General features: G+C 48.9%; 1 protein-coding gene across 1 annotated transcript; it reads right to left on the bottom strand.

Moving 5' to 3' along the window:
- Positions 1–12078: 12078 nt before the first annotated feature.
- On the bottom strand, positions 12079–14112 carry LOC146178805 (endothelin-converting enzyme 1-like). The gene has a single exon (XM_084580040.1). It carries the CDS (start codon positions 14110–14112, stop codon positions 12079–12081), a length of 2034 nt encoding a protein of 677 aa, XP_084436166.1.
- Positions 14113–21869: the final 7757 nt, after the last annotated feature.

Genomic DNA, 21869 nt, shown 5'->3' with positions numbered 1-21869 from the left:
GCAGGCAGAGCTCCGGCCACACCGCTGGAGGAACTTCCCACAAGGTGCGCTAACTGAAACTCAACGGTCTGATTAGGCTGGAGGCTTACGGATGGTTGCGACACCTGTGGCCAATACTACAAACTGTGTTCTGGTTATAAATCCGAGATTGCTGATAATTGACTGTGTTTCAGCTACAGGCTCCTCGGTTGCTGATAAACGCACATCTGCCTGGCAACATACTAAGCTAACTTATGCAGAAGCAAAAGTGCGTGTAAATCTCAGTCCGAGGAATAAATTAAAAGCTGATAGCAGCTAACGTAAAACAGCTCTTGGAAAGATAACGGAACAAAATTCGATAACTTCGATTGGCCCGTATCGCATTGAGCAACTATTCGTAACCCTCGGCAACAGTGGCCGCTGGTACTAACCAAGCCTTGAAGCGGGGTTCCCAGCTGGTGAGGTCAAAAGATGGAGCCCTTCCACGGATGGAGCCCTTCCGGTACGGGCTGGGGCCTCCCGCGCCGTATGTGCGCCCGGCCTAAGGATATCTCACCGGTACGCACTACAGCGCAGCCAAGCTTGTCGCAAAGCTCTTTGGGAATTGACTTTTTGAAAATTTGTCAGTCAGTATGCGTTAGCTTATAATTACAGCGGGTCATCGTAGTTGTCTCGGCGTCATAATCAGGTTAATTCGCATGCATCCTCCCTCCAGCGCAAAGGAAATCAAACCAAATAAAATAAATACATAAAATAGCATCCGTTAGGCGTACTCGCTAAGCGCGCCAGCAAGCGAAAAAATACGTTAAAGATTCGGTTCACAATACGTACCACTGCATTTTGCCGCTGAACCACCCACGGGTTGCACATTACTCCATTCTGCTTCTGCTGATACGGCGGCCACCACTAGGTTCTTCTTGTTGTTGCCACTTTTCTGTTGTGCATTGCTGAGCTGTCGCTATAATTTTTAAGGCCTCTATGGTTGGATAAACTCAAGCCTGTGTTAGTCGATTGACATACACGCAGTTCATCCGCGACAGAAAGTAGCCCATTGTTAAGACTTTACTGGTCGCCCAAATGAAAAGCTAACCGTCAGATCAAATTAAAAGCGCAAGAAGTTTTGTGCCACTGGCTTGTTTGGTGTTACAGAATATTAAAAACTGATTCTGTTCACTCTTATTCATCAACGCGGACAACGGGATTGCCATCTACATTTTGCCCCCTGGCAACCGCACAAGTGCTTCATATATAGTTTAACTTCAACCTCAGTTCAGTTTAAGTCAGTATTAATTGATTGCAGTTACGAGTGATTTCTTGTGTAGTTAAAACCTCATGGCTTACGGTGTAGATTCCAGTGTAAAGTGTAGTCATAAGTGGCTGCACCGATCCTGTAACAGATTTCGCTGTAAAAGATAGACGACTATCGGTTCGGATGAACGGCCATCATTTTTTCTTCTTAACGAGTTCAACGCACCCAGCTCTGAATCGGCATACTCATGCGACGCTGGGGTTGCATGATCACCTGAACCATCAAGAAAGGTGAGAAAATGTTACGTTATGTATCGGTTAGCGTCTCGAAACTCCTCATGCAGTGAGGGAGACCATAGTGGACTGCTGTAGATTCCGTTGAGACGTTTAGGGGGTATTTAGCGCACTCTTATGTTGCAGAGCCCAGCTTGTGTACACTCGTGTGGAACGTTGTCAAAAGTGTAGAGAGCAGGCGAACCGTTGCAATTATTTTCTGCACAAAAAGATGCACCTCAATAATTTGCTTTGGCAAGTTTGCACGCATAATTAGTTAGGCTATCCCTAGCAAAAAAACTGTATGAGTCACAATAACCTCATAAAGATTTCTCATACTAAACTCGTACTAAACTCATACAAATATCATACACTCTCATGTATTTCACATACGTTGAATGAGACTATACGAGATTTATACGAGTTTAGTATGAGAAATGTGTATGAGGTTATTGTGATTCATAGGCTTTTTTTGCTAGGGTAGCCTATGCATCACTGAGAAGTAACCACTTCACCATCAGAAAAAGCATGCGTGCAGTTTTGCCAGAACGTATGGTGTCTCCACTTTTGCGCAAGGCGGTGCCTGAAAGTTTGAAATGGTGCAAAAACTGGGTTTATCTAGGCGCTAATTTTTTAATACCTTCACTTCACGGCGATGCTGTGGCCACACATCTATAGTGCCGCGCGACATCTTCCATGCTAATTACAAAGTGGTTTAAGCACCTGCTTGCAGCAGTCGGTGACAAAAGCGACAACATGGTGGTTTTGAGCCATTTAGCACCGCAAGCATAATTGATTTAGTGACATAACTACATCGCATTTATAAAATAAATGCCGAAAATACAGTAATGCAATTCGGTTGACTGAGGCTAATATTGGAGCACAAGAGTGTTGTAACCTTGCCTTGTTTCACGCATACCTGAAGGAATTTGCATTCGGATTTATCCCAGAAATTGACCTAAGCCGTCAACATTGCCAGGGGCCGGTTTTAGCCTCCGCTTCAAGATAAAAAGTGTAGGTACAAAGATGTGTAGGCGCAAGATACAAATCGTAGTTTCCGTCAAACCATGGGCTGGCCTCCTTGTCTCAACAGGTGGAGGAGACTCCGGTACCGTCAACTATGAGCGTCGAGGATGGCCTTGTGGACAAATGACTTAAGAAGAAAAAAAAACTAACGGAAGACGGTTGGCAAAAAAGGATGCACGAAACATAATGCCGCATTCCTAATCACTCTTGTGGCGCCGTCATGCGGCCGGAATGGATTACCGACGATTTAGCTGGCCTTAGCCACGCTAGTGACCCCGGCGTTCTTCGTCTTCCTCTCTTAAACTCCGGCCAGCCTTGCTAAGTCACTGTCACTGTGAATAAACCCAGCTTCTAACCTTCAATCTGTTTGACGGTGACATTTGGTAGAGGTGCTGGAATCGTCCCATGTACGCTGACTTCGAAGGCACCTTTGAAGACAGTTCGGAGTGCGTCGATACAACACCTGTCCACAAGGCAAGTCGTCGTCTGCAAGGCCTACAGCCTGAGTTCAGCGGCGTGCGAACACCTCCAAGAGCCATGACGTCTACTTCGGGTAGCCATCCTCCTCAGCAGGCTGGAGCGGTGCCGCCGTTTGGACTACACACACCTCGGTTACCGCTTTCGTTCCATGGCGATAGGTTCGAGGACGTTGAAGACTGGTTGGCCAGTTTCGACCATGTGGCAGCCTTCAACCAGTGGGATGGTGAGCGCAAGCTGTAAAACGTCTACTTCGCATTGCTGAATTCGGCCAAAACGTGGTACGAGAATCATCAAGCTTTTCGCCATGATTTGTTTGCGACATTTCGTACCGACGAGAGGAAAGAGAGAGTCTAGCTCGTCCTGCACTCAAGATCGCAGCAGCCAAATGAAAGTGATGCTATGTTTATTGAAGACATGACGCGACTATTCAATCGGGCTGATCCAGCTATGCCCTAAGCCAAGAAGGTACACCACCTAATGCGGGGTGTAAAGGAGCAGTTGTTTGCCGGACTTGTCCGAAACCCTCCGACAACTGTGGCTGAATTTACCAAAGAGGCAACGGGTATGGAGCGCTCCTTACAAGAGCGCAGCATGCAGTACGGACGACTTACTTCTGTAGCAACCGCACATCACTGCCCGCCTACGTCGCTGCCCGCTGAGGAACTTCGAGAGTTTGTGCGGAAAATTGCGCATGGAGAGCTCCAGAAACTACGCTTCGAAGCTCCCCAGGCAGGCGTCGCTGCAGTAGCAGACGTGGTCCGGGATGAAATCCGGCGAGTGGTGCAGCCACCTCCAGTAGCCCCGCAACCGGAGCCCTACATAATGACTTACAGCGAGGTACTACGAAAACCTGCGCCTGTGCCACAAGCTATTCCTCCTGTTGCTACTTTACCTCTTGTGCAGTACCATGTCCCAACTGTGCCCGTCCCACAGCAGGAATTCAGGCCCGTTATCCGTAAAGCACACCTGTGGCGAACGCGAAACAACCAGCCATTGTGCTACCACTGCGGGGAGCCCGGCCACGTTCGGCGCTACTGCCCCTACCGCCAGGTCTCAGGGGTTTGCTCCCGAAGCACCTCGACCGCGCTACGGTGAGCGACCGCAGGAGATCGAGTACTACTTAGCCGCTAACGTGCAGCCCCACACTACACAACGACGCCAGTCCCGATCCCCGTCTCCAAGGAGGTTCTCTTCTCCCAACCGCCCGTCGACCTCTGGGCAGTTCAGAGGCACGTCCTCACGGCGGGAAAACTAAAGACGGTGTCCTCGGGGGGTAGGGCCGCCGCAGCTGAACAGAGGCAAGAGCCTCCTCCCGACGATTCACCGCGACGTGCCGACCGATAGCGACTCGACCCAGAGATATCTAAATATCTCTTTTGAATATATGGCCGCTTAAAAAAAAAAACACAATTACTTTACAAAACACATTCTAAAATATATTGTGTCGCTTTACCGCAGTGCACTGTGACAAAAAGTTTCAAATCACTTGCGGATGACGGAGACTGTTGCTCCTGTGGGGTAAATTGCTATTCCGACCTTCATAAATTCTGATTTCAGTGCACAAACTGCACTCCCAGCACTATCGCTATAGGACGGTAGTTTCTGGGGCTTTTTTAGTCCCTTCATCACTGCGGTCACATTGTTTATTTGTAACGTAAGCAATCCACATACATCCCCACATACATATCAGTCGCAATTTATTTCCAGAGCTCAGGGAAGCGGTGTTACAGCTGAAAGCCTCCACCTAAGGCCAGCAACAAACTCGGCTGCTGTCCTGTATTTGGTCAGTCCATGCACCGCCAATCTTCGTTGCCACAGCGAAACAGTTGTCTCGGACGAGTTGCTTCTTCTCAATTTGCTTCCAGCTTACCACCTCTGAGAGTATTCCTCTCTGCGGAACGTGCTTTTGCGGCCTTCCTAAGCAAGCGGAGGCCTTCTCTGAGCACATCCTCAGCGGCGCTGCGACGTCTTTGCCCTCATCCTCGGCGTGGACGATGCTTAGTGTGACTCGCCTGGCGAGCGGTCACTGCACCAGGTCGTCTTCGTTCCTACGCAAAGGGTGAACAGGAAGGCCACGCTGATTACGCTGTCCTTGTTGTTCTCGAACTTGCACTCCAGGCTTCAGGTGTAGCCGTAGAACGTGCTTGGCTGCCTAAGCGCCCGCACAAGCATCAGTTCCCTGCTCTGGTACTTGCAGACAGCCGCCGGTACTGAGTATTCATTGAAAAATAAAATCAAATCAAATAAAATTAAATTTATTCCGCAAATAAAAATTTACGTCGAGGCCTCAAATTTATCATTATTTACATATATACATCCCAGCTACGGACAGATCTCTTAATAAATGTATTCCAAATTTACAAAGTTCAAAACCTTAAATACTAGGTTTTATTGCGAAAGCAATACTACGCCAGGTCTAACCGCTCGTCGCTGTGTACCGTGTCCGTGTCCGTGGTCCCCGAGCCGCCGCTGCAACGGGCAGGAGCTACCAACGCAGGTCGCTCCTTTCATATGGGAGGGTGATCTCAGAATCAGCCTGCCACTTGCATTCTCGTTACCCCCTAAACGACCCGCAGGAATGTCCATACGGCTTAGTTAAGCGTGACATTATGCGCTCTTAGCTTACGCTCTCCCGTCATATACCCTTAAAGGATGAACTTAAGTGTCCCCGATAATGCCAGTACATTACATTGATAGGGCATGATAGGGGAATAATGTAGCAGACAAAAGAAGCTTCCGCCATTGCTTTCACAATTCAACTAGAGTTAACCAGAGCTAAACCACAATTAATGTTTTGTGGATAATTGATTTAGTACACTAATTCAGTATCTGCAGTACATACGGCAGTCCACACTGAAACATGGCCAATCCCCCTTCGTGGAAACAGGCCCTTTATCAAGGTAGAACAAGAAGAAGATGCTTAAAGTCTGAAGGCTTGGTCTTTCTTCCTTGAACAGCATCTCGTCATCCTGCAGTCCTGGTCCTGTGCGGTCGACAAGCACGGCACGTCGCCATCACAGCTTTGTCCTCGCGCTCTTCACTGTCGGTGTCCTCCATTGAGAGGTCCGATGGGCTGTCTGGCGTACTGCGGCCATCCCGGCATCCAGGCCGGCTTCCTAAGGTGATCTCTAGCTGCCGCTTAATAATTGCACATAATGCGATTCTTATTCGTTCCACTGTGAAACCGTCCGAAAGACAAACACGACTCGAAGCCCTGCGGCGCAGCGTATGCTCGCGGTACACTTAATGGGATAGTGTCGCACGTAAACACCATAGTGTGCCTAAAGTTCATTTTGTGCATTCAAAGCGTATTTTTGCTACTTTTTGCATGCGCTTAGCCCTCTACTGCGGACCTCTATCTCCCTCTCTTCGTTCACTCCCATCTTCCTCCCTTTCTTTACGGTGTGGTACATGTGTCCGTGCCACCGAAATTTTTTTATTGTTTTATTGCGAAAACACTACTACTTTCACTTTTCAACCCTTCGCGTAGCGAGGCGGTAGCTACCATTGACCTTTAGCGTGACCTTTGGAGCGCCGCCAAGCACAGCTGCGCAAAAACAGGGGCCCCAACTCGCGCCGTCAACTCGCGAGGCGGTAGTTACCAACCGCGGCCTAACTAACTCCCGCTCCCTCCGTGAGGGAGCGCTACAGCCGAAGGAACGTCATCTCATCTGCAGCAAAAACAGCGGCCCCAACTTGTGCCATCGGCGCGCGAGGCGGTATGTACTGGCCGCGGCCTAACTCCCACTCCTTCCACGAGGGGCGCTACAGCCGGAGTGAGGTCATCCCATCTGCGGCAAAAACAAGGGCCCGACTCGCGCCGCCGGCTCGCGAGGCGCGAGTGCGTGTTTGTGTGTGCTAATTACGGCTGCCTGATCAAGTTTATTCTGTACTGGACCGTCTACTATCCCCGCGGCTATCGGTCCAAATATTCTTTATGTATTCCATTGCATACAAATAAAGATCACTTTGACTAATTGATTGATTGATACCAACCACAGAGCTGCAGTTGTGCCATATGCTCCTAAAGCTAAGAAAAATTATGGGGCTGCAGCCGAGCGGAGAGTGGAACCAACGCAGTCTCCAGGGATGCTTTCATTTCTGCTGGCATAAAGAATGCCGTTGTACAATACCGTCATTTGAATAAGATAACCAAAAAACATGTCTATCCTTTTCCGCGTATCGACGACGCGCTTGACAGTTTGCACGGAGCCAGCTACTTTTCGTACATCGATCTTCATTCCGGCTACTGGCAGATCTCTGTCGACGGGAGAAACCGTGAAAAAGCAGCGTTCACCACCCCTGATGGCCTCTGTCAATTTAAAGTCATGCCTTTTGGCCTTTGAAGTGCCCCAGCAACCTTCGAACGCATGATGGACTCTTTGCTCAAAGGCTTCAAGTGGACCCCTTGCTTGTATTATCTTGACGATTCATTGTTTTCTCCTCTACATTTGACAGCCATCTCCTTCGCCTTTCTACAATCCTTTCTCTTTTTCGCCGCGCCGGACTTCAACTGAACTCCAAGAAGTGCAGCTTCGGTCACCGAGAAATCAAACTCCTTGGTCACTTGGTTGATGCTTCCGGCATTCAGCCTGGCCCTGACAAGATTCGTGCCGTCAGAGCTTTCCCACTCAGCGTTCATCCAGCGATGTTCGAAATTTTATTGGCATATCTTCATATTTCCGACGATTCGTCCCAAACTTCACAGCCCTTGCTCGTCCACTCACCCACCTCCTCAAGAAAGACGTTTCATTCTCTTGGGGGCCTATAGCTACAGTTACAGCTTTCTCGAAGCTTATTGCTGCTCTCACTACTCCACCCGTCTTGGCCCATTTCAACCCATCCACCAGTACTGAAATCCGCACCGACGCAAGTGGCCACGGCATAGGAGCTATACTCGCTCAACGAGAACACTGCCGTACAAAGGTGATTGAGTATGCCGGCCGGCTCCTCTCAACGCCCGAACAAAATTATTCTATCACAGAGCGAGAGTGCCTGGCGCTTGTCCGGGCTATTAGAAAGTTCCGCCCTTATTTTTTTGGCCGCCCTTTTACTGTTATAACAGACCATCATGCCTTGTGCTGGCTTTCCTCTCTCAAAGATCCTACTGGCCGTTTGGGGCGCTGGGAGCTACGATTTCAAGAATATACACTGACGAACAGCACTTATATCCTTCGCTGCATTCCAATATCCTCCGTCTTACTTCCGACCGCTCTGATTCATCTCTCGCCTTATTTGTGCTCCACGACAACGCCCTATGCCGACGTAACATGCGACCAGATAGCACAGACCGTTTCCTCGTCGTTCCCCAACACCTGCGTTCTACCATCCTTGAACAGCTCCATGATGCTCCCACGGCTGGCCACCTGGGTGCCTCTCGCACGTACGACAGCCTGCGCCGACGTTTCTACTGGCCGGGGTTCTACCGCTCTGTTCAGCAGTACATTGCCGCATGTGAACAATGTCAGCGTCGGAAGAAGCCCACAATTTTGCCTTCAGGTCATTTGCAGCCGATCCTCATACCGAATGACCCATTTTCCCGTGTATTCGTAAGCCTAACTCCTTGGCCCAGTTACCGCCTCGGAGAAGAAGTGTATCACCGTCGCCACTGATTAGGCTACTCGGTACGCTATTACCCGAGCTATCCCGACCAGCTGCGCCACAGACTTCGCTGACTTCCTTCTAGAAAACATGATTCTTCATCATGGTGCCCCTCTTGTACTATACTAACTGAACGTGGCCGCTGCTTCCTGTCACGAGTGGTTGACGGAATTCTCCGTTCGTGCTCCGTCCGCTACAAATTCCCCACCGCCTATCACCCTCAGACCAATGGCCTCACGGAACGTCTAACCCGTACCCTCATAGACATGCTAGCCATGTATGTGTCTGACGAGCACCGAGATTGGGACGTTAATCTCCCCTTTGTGACATTCTCCAACAATTCATCGCTACATTCTCGGCGGCCGCTTTTCGATGGAGGCGAAAAGCGAGGCGCCCGTGTGATGTGCGATGTCAGTGCACATTAAATAACCTCAGGTGGTCCAAATTTCCGGAGTCCTCCACTACGGCGCCTCTCATAGCCTTGGTCGCTTTGGGACGTTAAACCCCACAAACCAAACCTAACCATCACCTGTCCATTCTACCGCTGGATACTCCCCATTTTATTTATTATTTGGCCGACACCCGTTACTGCCCTTCGACATCTCCCTACCCACGGCAGACGCTACCAGTACTTACTCCAGTGATGCTGTCTCCCGCGCTCATGATGCCCGCCGGATAGCTCGTGCCAGACTCTCTGCATCCAAAGACTCCCAAAAGTTTCGGTACAACAGTCGCCACCGTGATGTACGTACAACACTCCTGGATCTCTCGTCTTGCTGTGGCTCCCGTGCCGTCACGTGGGCTTGTGTGAAAAACGTTTGCCCTGTTACACAGGCCCTTACTGTGTTTCGCGCCCCGTGACCGACGTCACCTACGAAGTTGAATCTGTGTTTCCGAAGTCCCCGTCCACAGCGCCAACCTCCGAAATAGTGCCTGTGTCCCGTCTGAAGCCCTGCACCGGGACTGTGCTTTTCTCGCGGGGGGTAGTGTTACTGAGCGGTATTCGCTGGTAATGATGAGGATGAAGAAGTGCAACAGACTCGGAGAAGACGACGACCGACGCTGAGGGTTGTGAAATATATATATATATATATATATATATATATATATATATATATATCTTCCAATATGAGCAGTTTTACACATTGGAATGCATTCATTTCTTATTACTTCAGAGAATTATGGATCAGTTCCTCTAAATTTTCTTTATTAGCCTCATCATGCATAGAGTGTGCGAAATAGTGCCTGTGTCCCGTCTGAAGCCCTATTGTGCACGTTCTATTTCGCTAACTTAGACTGCACCGGGACTGTGCTTTTCTCGCGGGGGGTAGTGTTACTGAGCGGTATTCGCTGGTAATGATGAGGATGAAGAAGTGCAACAGACTCGGAGAAGACGACGACGCTGAGGGTTGTGAAATATATATATATATATATATATATATATATATATATATATATATATATATATATACCTTCCAATATGAGCAGTTTTACACATTGGAATGCATTCATTTCTTATTACTTCAGAGAATTATGGATCAGTTCCTCTAAATTTTCTTTATTAGCCTCATCATGCATAGAGTTTCATTTAGGACATCGTGACACTAAGCACTTTTCCTTTTTTTCCATTACTTTTTATTCATCACCTAATTTAATTCGTCGCCGTCTGTTATAAATCAGTCAACTATAAATCACTAGAAACACTAATTGCAATAATGCGATTATTCGTCTCAGAATATTCTATTTCCACAGGTGGTGCGGACTACAACTCCTATTAAGCCGGTGGCTTTCAGTGATCAACTATTATAAAGGAGGCATCATATCCATTGCGATCGCTGGCTTCCGAAGCGCACGTAGCGACCAGTCGTGTATTGTAGAGTACTGCTTCAAAGCGTACCCCCTGTTAACGAACTTTTCAACCTTATTCAAACTTAATTTACGGAAAATAAGAGTCAATCAAGGATTTTCCGAAACCGCGCCACTGACGGCACACTTCGAAGCGCCGCAGGTGCAGCGCGAGACTGATTTATAGGAAGGGAAAGGCACGGTAACTGTCGCACTTGTTTTTGCAGCGCGAGATAATTTAATTAATTAATAATTGGTTCACAGGAAGGGAGCTCTGCGCTTGCAGGGAAGGAATAGGGAAAGCGGCAGTGCAAGAACACGTGGCAGGAGCGGCCCCCATATTCCCTCTTTCAATGTTTTTGCCATAAATGGCGCTCCCCGTCAAGGGCAGCAGCGAAGCCGCACGGTGGTTTAGCGCAGAATGTTCCACACGTAGAACTTGTCATTCGAAGAATACTTCATAAGTAAGTCTAGGTAACAGAATTATCTAGCTACGGGGTGTTTTCTGTCAAAATTGCGATGATCTTTATCTTGAAAGCCCTCTGGTTACACACAAAGCTACCCACCACTATGTGCTGTTTCAAGGTGATGCCAACTTGAGCAGCATATCCCACATCTGATAAAGTAGTTATTATTGCTGCAGCGCATATAGGAAGAGGATGCAGGAGACACAGACACAGCGCTGAAAGTTTAGCACTGTGTCTGTGTCTCCTCTCGTCCTCGTCGCATATGCGCTGCACCGATAACGTCTAACCAACATGCCCAGGAGGCTCAGCACAGACCACATGATCAGAAGTAGGCAATGCATAGTCATTGCACAAAAAGACAGAAGACAACATAACTGCTAAACAGCAGCTGCCATTTCTTTACTTGCTCTCGGCGTTCTAAGACAAATACTCAGACCATTCTGAAGCAGTGCTGTTTTAACTGCAAGGTTGCTTTACTGTGACCTAAATATACTTGGGACGGGAAAAATAACATTCTAACTGGATCGGCCAGCGACAGCAGTGGTCCAGAACGATAAAGAGTTCACATACATTTCAGTGAAGTACATTCTGTGAGCAGGTATATCGCTGTCGGCGAATTTCGTGCTTTAAAAAACAATCTCTAGTCTTGGATTCTCAGATATCATTTCGTCAAAAGAGTCACATGCGTGCGTGAAAGGTTGATAGCATCAAAGGATATGTTTTGAAACATTGATTGGAACTCCGTTGTACTCGATGCTGGCAGTGCACGCAGCCTAGTGTACTTCATTTGCGTAAAACATAACCCGTCCTCTTGACCCACAGTGTACTGAAAACTCACTTGTCAAGCTTAACATTAGTGAGCACTGCGTAATTAATACGTGCAGCCTACGAAAGCTGTCCTAAAACCAATTTCCAGCATTTGCCTAAAATCATGCCACCCCAAAGACTCTTAAGAACAACTTGAAATGTTTACATAAAGCCATTAATTAACTACATTTCGCGAACATATTCCAGTAACTACAGCAGAGGACACGCGGTAAATAGTGTGGCAAATCATTCGGGCGTACAAAAAATAAGAAAGCGCGCAAGCGAATGTGAAAGATGTCATAGTGGTAAAATGTGTCATTCTTTCTGTCGCCGTTATCAGGAACAATCAGGATCAAACGAAGAAGGTACACTTCTCGGTCGAATTCATGGGCGACCCTGGAGGGCACTTGAACGCCTCGGAGAAATGAAGGCTGTTCCTCAGAGGCGCGTTACAATGCTGCACAGCCGACGAGGTGCTTTTCCCGGAGCACAGTACGTAGCAGTAGGTCATGAAAAAGACCTGGTCCTCCGAGTAACCATCGAGGCCTGCCAGCCTCAGCGGTGTGTAGTACCCTTTGATGGCTGCTTCTTCGGCGACCGCCGCCTTGTACGCAAAGAAGGACGCCTCGAGAGCTGGTATTGCTGGGAACAGGTTCATGCGAGGCTGGCCCGTATCGCCTAGGTCGCAGCTGATGCGGTGGCCGTACTCGGCGGAGTAAGCCTTGCCCCACCAGATGACGTACTCACCTCGATCGTCGATAAGCGTGCCTTGTGGGTCTATGCTCTTGGCTATCTCCCTGGCAATAAGAGACCCCGCTGAAGCGTAGTTTATGGCGGACGGCCCATTCTGGTACAATAATGGCGGCTCAATCGCCGCTATAGGACCTTCAACTTCGTTGAGCAGGTAGGTGTACGAATATGGTGCATGGCGGAAACTCCTCCGCTTGCTGTAAATATCTTTAAAGTGTTTATGCCGTTGCAGACTTTGGAGCTGTAGAGAACTGTTGACAAGCCAGTTTTCGATAAAACCCAATGACTCTACGTTGCTGAAAGAAGCGTAAAGAACATCACGCTGCAGAGGTAAGAAAAAAAGCTCCGCAGGCAGAACGCTGATCTTCATAGCATCAATCTTACGCTCCATTGTCTCCTTACTTTGGCTGTCGATCCAAGACGAGTTTTTTGCCAGCGACTTGAACGAGGCTTTCACGCTTGCGAAGAAGTTGGCGAGTTCTTGGCGAGTTTCTGGCGTCGGAAAGCGCGTCGTCACAAAATGGGCGGAACTTAACAGCCCTAATCGCGAGTTGACGAACTCAAGACAAGCACGCTGCTTCTTTTCTTCGATGTTGTCGCGAAACATGAGCTCTGGTTTACCCAGGGCGGCCCACAGGTGCGACTGGATGAACATCCAGGAGATGCCAATTAGAAGATCTAAATTGTTGTACGTGTCGAAGAGGCCATCGATGCTATCCAGAAATTTCGGGTCATCGAAGACTACCCAGGTGTTCCCTGTTACTGCGAAACCGAGGAGATTGTAGTTACTACGCAGGGAGTAAAGCCAGATTCCTTTTTCAATGGATGGTGTCTTGCTATCCAACTCGCCAAGGATAAAAAACGACTGCTGTCTGTTCGCAGTCGGTTGTATCGCTACCAGGAACGCCTTTTCCAGCTCCTGGAGCTGTGCGGAGGTGATCTTAACTGATGTAACGTCCAGGGCGCTTAGATGCTCTCTGACGACTCTCGCATACTCAATCTGACTGAGGGGTCTTTCCATGCGATCCCTCCAAACAACGCCAGGGTGACCTGTTCGTAAGATAATAATGTCGCCACTCACGTTGCTGTAGGCAATCTCCAAACTGAAGAGAAAATTGATATCATAAGTCACGGCCATGTAGACCATCACGCGAAGCGGGTTGTCAATGTCTCTTCCTGGGTCTTTTTCGGGCCAATAGAGGGACAAAAATTCTTTAAACTCCTTTAAAGAGCTTAGGTTTTCAGCAACTTCGCCCCCTTCTGGTGTGGTGCATTTGTAAAGCAGCCGGCTCGATCTGATCGCACGCCACAGATCGTCGGACACCTCCTTGATATTACTCTTGAATACGTCTTCGTTGATTTTGTCCAGCACAGAGAGGTGAGGAAATGCGCTCTGCCAGCCGTCGCACACGAACGAGTAGAAGTCATAGCAGGGGTCAACGCTGGTGTTCAGCGTCGCCTGCAGCCTCCTCGAGTGGGCGACACAGCTTTCCGAAGTGCAGCGCACGAGCGGGCTATCAAAAGCGGAGAGTAAAAGATTGTACACCAGGATGCAAAGCGCCAGCACCACCAAGAACACGACCGCTGCACCCAGGAGCAGATACAGCCTCCTCTTGGCCGTCGCCCCATGTCGCATGTACGTCCCCGTTGGCTGTTCCCTCGTGACGCCATGGTCATAGAGCTGAAACAACAAACACAGATCAAAGGCGACATAATGTGGTTCAGCAGCGTCATTATCGAAAATAACAGGCGGCAGTAAAGTAACTATAGCGGCGCCGGCGGTATTTCTAGCAGAGACCTGTCATGCTTAGCTCGCGAGATTTCGCGATCGTCGAGCTCTGAGGCGCGGCTGCTTTTGAACGCGTAATTACATGAACTCCTTACTGAGGCTGTTTTAGTTAAGGCAATACCATGTGTCTGCCATTTATGCCTTATTAAACTAGCCCTTTCAACAAATTAGCGCTGTCTTCATGATGTGCAGTGTCAGTTATGTTATTTATTGTGGGATTGATGACCCTGCACGTACGTAAACTTTTATTTATAAAGCTTGTGCTGTGCTTGGTGGGATTAATAGGTATTACGTAGCCCAGTGCCGAGTCTTTCGGTAATAATAAGGCGTGATCAGTATATTTGAAATTGTTTTCTGAAATAGAATGGCGTACGCCAGGCAAAGCCTGCTGTCAGCGTAACGCCATGACTTAAGAAAAAATGGTGCTCTAATCCGTGCTATGCTTTTGTAGACACCGTGCTACGCACAGATTATTCCACTGCACGAATGCATGCGTATTGACCCATGTTCTGATGGCACACACAATATACACATTGAGAGGAAACGGTTTTAATTACGCGTGTGCTCTGCTATCTCGCAGGATGGCGAGTAGAGAGACACGTCATAACTGAAGTAACAGGTTGATAGCGGTTACATCGAATTGTCATCCATAGAAAACGAATTTCTGGTAATGGCTTGAAGTGGGTTAATAACAGTTGTACTCACAATTAGCCCGCGCATGAAGACTGGCAACCACTCCGGTTTCTTGGGGTCGAAAAAATTTATTGGGGCCACTTTGAACCTAGCCCCGCCGGGGTGGCGCAGTGGTAAGACGCCCGACTACTGTGCCGGAGTTCCCGGGTTCGAACCCGACCTCGGCGGCTGCGTTTCGATGGAGGCGAAACGAAGTGGCGTCCGTGTGCTGTGCGATGTCAGCGCACGTTAAAGATCCCCAGGTGAACGAAATTACTCCGAAGCCCTCCACTATGGCTCCCCTTTCTCTCTTTCCACTTCCACTCCCACCTTCCTCCCTTCCCTTACGGCGCGGTTCAGGTGTCCACAGAGCAAGTGTGACAGATACTGCGCCTTTCCCTTCCTGTGAACCAACCAACCACTTTGAACCACCAAAGTGCGATGAGGCGAAAACCTATATCTCGCTGGTCTAAGTGGTTCTGATATATCTAGATGGTTCGTAGCCATCCACTGCGGCAACTATTTCTTTCTTTTGTCCTTTACTCCCACCTTCCTCGATTTCTTTACCACTCGGTTTCAGGTGTCCGCGGAGAATTGACAGATACTGCGTCTTTTCTTTGGTGTGCACCAATTTTAAACGCTGCTGATGCCTGCTGTACTGCATCTGCTTCTGTTTGCTATGTTTTGCGGTGCTCAAAGAAACGCCATATGAAACGAAGAGCACGGAAGCCTGAATCGGACGCCTGACGGGGTCAGCTTTGTATCTGTGCTCATGAAGTCATCTGTCATGACCGGACGTTACGGAATGCCCGGGTGTGACGTAATGGTGACGTCCGTTCCGGTTATTATACGTGGCCCGGTCACGACGTCAACAAGTGATGACTTGGTAGGCTTTTGGCATTCCGTGGAATCTCGCGAAGATGTCGGAATGCGTGCACGAATAAGCTGGCGAGTCATGAGTCATTACCTTAAAACTTCGCCGCAGGTGAAAACGCGAGCGTCAGGTTTCCTTCTGTGAATACATCTTCCTCGCCTATCGCTTCCGAAGACAGCTGCTTGCTTTACATTCTCTGAGGGCGCTAACGTTCCAAATCTACTGAGGCTATGAGAGACGCAGTTGTAAAGGGCTCTGGAAATTTCGTCTACCTGAGGTTATTTAGCACGCACTGATGTCGCACAGCACACGGGTGCCTTGGTTCTCGCCTCCATCGAAAAGCGACCGCCGTGGACTGGATTAGATGCTGCATCGTTGGGCACAGTAGTCGGGCGCCCCAAACACTGCACTGCCTCGGCGGGTTCGAAAGCGGTCGCGTACTTGTCGAAAGCTTTCACGGCAATCGTCAGCATATATACTCTTGGAAGGTTCTGCCGATGGCTGCGCCATAATGTAATCTATAGCGTCTTAGCAATGCAGGTGGCAGTATACGAGGGAAATGTCCATAAGCAAAATATTATTTCGGACATCTGGTGCAATTAACGCGATTCAATCAAACTTTCAGCGCATGTTGCTGCGCGAGATGGCGCCACTATTATCTAGCACCAGGCTAGACCTTTTTACAGACTAACAATCTTGTACTTTGGCAATGCATTATTGGAGGTAGTATAGTAAAATGACTATTCATAGCTATTAGTTATTCACCTAACCTTGTCTTGGTGTGACATTCACTACTATATGCCTAAGAGTTTCTAAAAATCATGACAGTAACCGGTCGGCTTGGCGAGGTTGATATGCCTTGGTGACAAATGCATGACGTATGATGAGATGAAAATGTGGCCGTTAAAAGCATCCCTGCTTTAATGTGCGCCGGCCACCATGATCAGTGATTTGCTCTGCCCTGCCAGAAACAATTCTACAAGCTGCAAAGAAGCTCCTGGATGCGGCCCACGAGACCTGTCCATGAGTGCACCCAGCCGAAGACAACCGCCCAGGCACCACAGCGTTCGGCCACCGTGCATAGGGTCATGCAGCCCTCGCACAGCGGCGCTTCAGCTTATGGAATCCTACAAGTTCATGAGCCAGCCTTCAATGGTCACTTAAACGTCGTCACTGGTGTTAGAGTGGCTAACATAGAGATGAAGCCAGTCCCAAACTTCCTGTCCATGCAAGGTTTCACAGTAATTTGAGACTACCAAGGTGTCCACCAAGTACGCGAGAGTTGTCGCCTTGAAGGTCACAAGAAGTGCGCGACACCACGCTGTTCACGCTGCAACGCCTTTGGCCACACCATAGAAGGTTGCACAGAGCCTTTCCACTAGTGCGCAGGTGATAATGCCACAGTGGACACTGACCGAGGTTATTTGGAGCAGCAGCCGCAGTTAGACAAAACGTTCCTGATGGTGTGGCGCCAGCTCCAGCTTCGCAACCGACGCAAGGTCATCTGGCCTACTCAGACATTGACATGGTAACAGCGAACACGAGCTCTCTCTCGTGGAGCAACAGGAAGAGAAAGGGAATGCCTCCCAAACTGACGTCCCCGCTCTTCTCACCCTCAATAATGAGGAGAGCGTCTCTTCGCGTAGTTTTAAAACCAGCTCTCGTCGCCAAAAAAGCCAGCCCGCCTCTCCAGCTCCAGCTCTGGGAGCTCTACAGGAGGCCCTTGCTCACCTCGTGCATTGGCTGGCCGTGACAATTAAGCTTCGGGGAGTCAAGAGCTTTCAATTCAAGAAAAGACCCGCGAACTCGATCACGAGGAACTCTGGAGTGAGCAGACTTGGCAACCAACCCCACACGATGAGCCTGCAAATCCCCCTTACAGAATCACCAGTCCGATAATCGATGAAAGCACCATGGACATTGATCATTAGGCTACGAAGGGATCATTCCACGTCGGCGAACTCTGGCAGCTCCTAAGACAGTAGTAAGCCCGCAAAAAACCCAGTATTATGAGAAAGTCAGGGCACAACTTTCCGCAATCATGATGGTCGTTAAGTTTTCTTCCCTTCCTATTGTTTCCGAATATCACTTCTTACAATGGTGGCGGTATATAATTTTTCTCTCTGAATATGCGAGAGTTTAGAAGCCCGACAAGAAGAGGTAGTTTATGAACTTCGCCAGGGCAAGCAACACCGATACACTTTCTATTCAATGGTGCAATTTTAGTTCCTTTTACATTGCTAAATTTTTTTGTTCACGTTTTTGGTTGATGCCTTATTACGTTCGCACAGTCTTTTTTTTATATGCGAAGTCGGAGTTGTGTTTCGGTCGCCAGGTTTTCGCAGAAAGTTTTTCACACTGTCCCTTTGGCTTCGATGGCGATATGCTAGCTGTTGATTTCAACTTACATGATCGACGTATAAGAGTGCTAGTAATGAAACCTCCGTGTCAGCATTCTTTTACATCCGAGTTTTTATTCGATTGATTCTTTTATGTTCGACAATTATCCTACGTTTTTGGCTGGTGATTTCAACTGTGTGGAGGGTCTGCACAAAGATTTCAGCGGGCGAAGACAGAGTAGGTCATACAGCGGAGCTCGTGCACTAAAGCAGCTAATACACAACTTCAAGCTCAAAGATCTATGGATAGCAATGCATGGTGAGGAGTTCTTTGCTACGTGGGAAGACATCTCGAGCATGAGCCGGTTGAAGATTTTTTTATTTTCCTGGGGTCCTGGAAGCTGCATCACTAGCTGTGACATGTTGAGGTGTCCACCTGACGTTCCATGCCACTATCAATCACTATCCGATCTCAGTATAGTTTTTCGCCAGCGAGCCACATTCCTGGTATAACAGAAAATGGGCACCACTTTAATACATGGTCCAGACAGTGTAGCGACATTGCGAGAAGCACTTCGAGATTAGTGCAGCCACCCAAGAGCGTCACATAGATGTGATACTCTGGAAGCCAGATGCCGAGCAGAACTAATGCAGGTCATGAGAGAAAGGTGCGTCAAACAACCGAAATGAACGACATCCTAGAGCGCGGATTGTGCAGCACGGTGAACCTCTTTCATTCACAATGAAGGACTATCTGAACCAGTTGAGGGCACGTCATGACCTTTCGCTCCCGCAAATTTCCCGCGCAACCACAGGGCCTAACAAAATTGCTACAGGGTGGAGAAGTGACTGCGATAGACGCGGTGAAGATGGCGGCAGGACTCGATCCCTCCAAAAGTAAGGACGACGTCGTTGTACTCAACCACAAGCAAAACTCGATTATGGTCGGCACCAGCCAAAAAGAGAAGATGGCAAAGTATTCAGAAATTACCCACATCGGAGAAAATCGCATCGACACATTTGCCTACTTAGCGTCTCCTGAAAATTGTGGGAAAGGTGTAATACATGGCATACCTCTATACCACTCCGTGGAGTACATCTTGGACATGTTGAATTGCCTCAACAATCCTCGAGTAGTTGGAGCCCGGAGGCTTGGAAAAGACTCCAAGACGGCGCTTATATTCTGCAAGCAAGCGGAGGTGCCCCGATGGATCTTCTATAAAGGCATGGCTCTGAAGTGCCAACTTTATTGCAAGAAATATGAAGTTTGTGAATCGTGCGGGAGACTTGGACACCGTTCAGATGTCTGCCGGGACCCCAACAACATAAGATGCAGGGGGTGCGGCATGGAGCTCCCACCACAGGAGCATCGCTGTGAGCCAAAGTGCATGCTCTGTGGGAAAGACCATATTCTCGGAGACAAGAAGTGCAAGGAAATGTATCGCGCCCCGCATCACGTTAAGAAGAAGGCATGGGATAAGCTGACTCAACAGCAACAGCAGCCACATCAACAGCCGCACGCTCAAGACCAACCCCCGACGGGTCGGCGCAGCAGATCAAAGAGCAAGCAAGGGCGAGAGTTCAAGTTCAGGGACGAATCCTTTCCCCGGCTAGACGGCAACAAGACGGAACTGGTGGAATTTTCCAGCTCACGGGACCCGGCGGACACCTGGCGGCGGAGCGGCAGCCAGGAGCAGCAGGGGGTGAGTTTCGCAGATATGGTGTCCCAGAAGGAATTGGCAAAACTAAGAGATGAAAATAGACAGCTTAGAAGCATGCTACAAAATATTAATGGGGTAGTAGATTCCCTTCGAGGTCAAATTCAAAATCTGCAACAGCAGGAGCAGTCCAGATCTGGCACACCCGCTAATCTCAATATCAGGCCCAATACGCAGAACGCTAAAGAGGATAGCATGATCACTGACACGGCAAGCCCTCCACCTGTAAAACGGAAGGTACGCGAGGATCCCTCCGAGGAAAAATCAGTAGAAGAAAGGGTGACCCGAATTGAGGGGGCTCTAGATTCGTTGGCCGCCTCCCTAAATCAAATCTCCTCCCAACTCCAGACGCTTGTGGGGGTAGTGCAAAAACAAGCTGAGGAGTCTCAAGTACTCTAGAACGAGCTGCTAGGTATCAACGCCTGGCAGCAGAACATCGAACAGACCCTTGCGAGTAAACATGGCTCTCAAGGCTGAGTATGAGATCTGGCAGTGGAACTGTCGCGGATTCCGAAGGAAACGGCCGGTGCTGCAGCAGTTCCTCCCAACGACAGAACATGCGCCTCTCGCATTAGCACTTCAGGAAACCGGGGTCCCGGCTAAACTTTCGGGATACCAAGCATTCCACAGCGATAAGGGGGAGCGGGCGGCAGTGACAACTTTAGTTAAAAGAAATATGGCAGCAGTACAACACGACCTTGCATCGCCAGAGATAGAAAGTGTTTTTGTGGAGATTATCCTAGGAGCCAGTCCTAGGGCCAGTATCTTCCTCCCCAATATTTACAGCTCACCGAGGCAGCGCAAGGCCAGATTCAGGACTTTGCTCCGAAAAGCAGAGCAAGTCAGCGGGGAACATCAGTTGGTGATTATGGGAGATTTCAATGCAAGACACCCTGCGTGGGGATACTGTACACCTTGCCCTAAAGGGAGGCAGTTGTGGGAGGATATACAAGACCTAGGGTGCACAATACATACAGATCCTACCTGTCCGACACGAATTGGGAACAGTGTTAGCGTCGATACATCCCCCGACCTCACACTATCTAGGCGCACCCTCAGTCCCCAGTGGAACAACACGGATATGATCTTCGGTAGCGATCACTATACATAATCGCGCTTAAACTTGGGGGTGGCCCCGGCCCCAAACGTCGTGCAAAGCCGGCGATAGTGGAATGGGACAAATTTCGGGACAACAGGACAGGCGACAATGAAGGAAAAATAACCGACCTCGACACGTGGGTTGCACAACTAAAGTCCGATGTCAAGGCAGCAACTAAATATCTCGATGACGCTAACGCTCCGGATCTAGTGGATAGTCGTCTTCTCCGCATGTGGGAGGCAAAGGAACGAATGGAAAGGAGACTTAAGGGCAGCGGTGGAATCGTAACCTAAGGCGCAAGATAGCTCGGCATAATAAGGCCACTGAAGATTACGCTTTCAAGCTATGCGAGCAAAACTGGGGGGATCGATGCGAACACATGGAGAATAATATGAGCATGCCTAAGACCTGGGGACTTCTTCGTCACCTTCTGGACCCTGAGAGCTCGAGAGCTCAAGTAGGCACTAACCTCATGAAGATTAGACACTCCTTTCCAGGAGATGACGAGAAGTTCTTTCGACAGTTGCAAGACTTGTATGTTAGCGATACAAGCAGGATGCCCCTTCCTGATTACTTAGGGGACGCCAATGACGAGCTTGATGCCCCTATTAGTACGGCAGAAGTAAGAGCAGAGATTCGTCGGCTTAGAACCAACACGGCACCGGGCCCAGATGGTATCACTAATAAAATGCTGCGAAACCTAGATGACCAATCGGTAGCCGCACTAACTCAGCTTATGCAGGAGTGCTGAGAGAAAGGGGAAATACCTCAGCAGTGGAAAACAGCTGGCATTATTCTCATACCCAAGCCTGGTAAGCCACTTCGGATAGACAATTTACGGCCAATATCCCTAACATCATGCTTGGGAAAGCTACTAGAGCATGTTATCCTTTTCCCGCGGG

The sequence above is a fragment of the Amblyomma maculatum genome, chromosome 9, assembly GCF_055883805.1.
Source record: "Amblyomma maculatum isolate TAMU_Amacu chromosome 9, ASM5588380v1, whole genome shotgun sequence".
Lineage (NCBI taxonomy): Eukaryota > Metazoa > Arthropoda > Arachnida > Ixodida > Ixodidae > Amblyomma > Amblyomma maculatum.
Note: the sequence above shows the minus strand (reverse complement) of the source record. Positions and strands in the feature narration are given on the sequence as shown.

Coding starts and splice junctions, on each gene's coding strand:
- LOC146178805 (XM_084580040.1), bottom strand. CDS start 14,112: ATGCGACATGGGGCGACGGCCAAGAGGAGGCTGTATCTGCTCCTGGGT.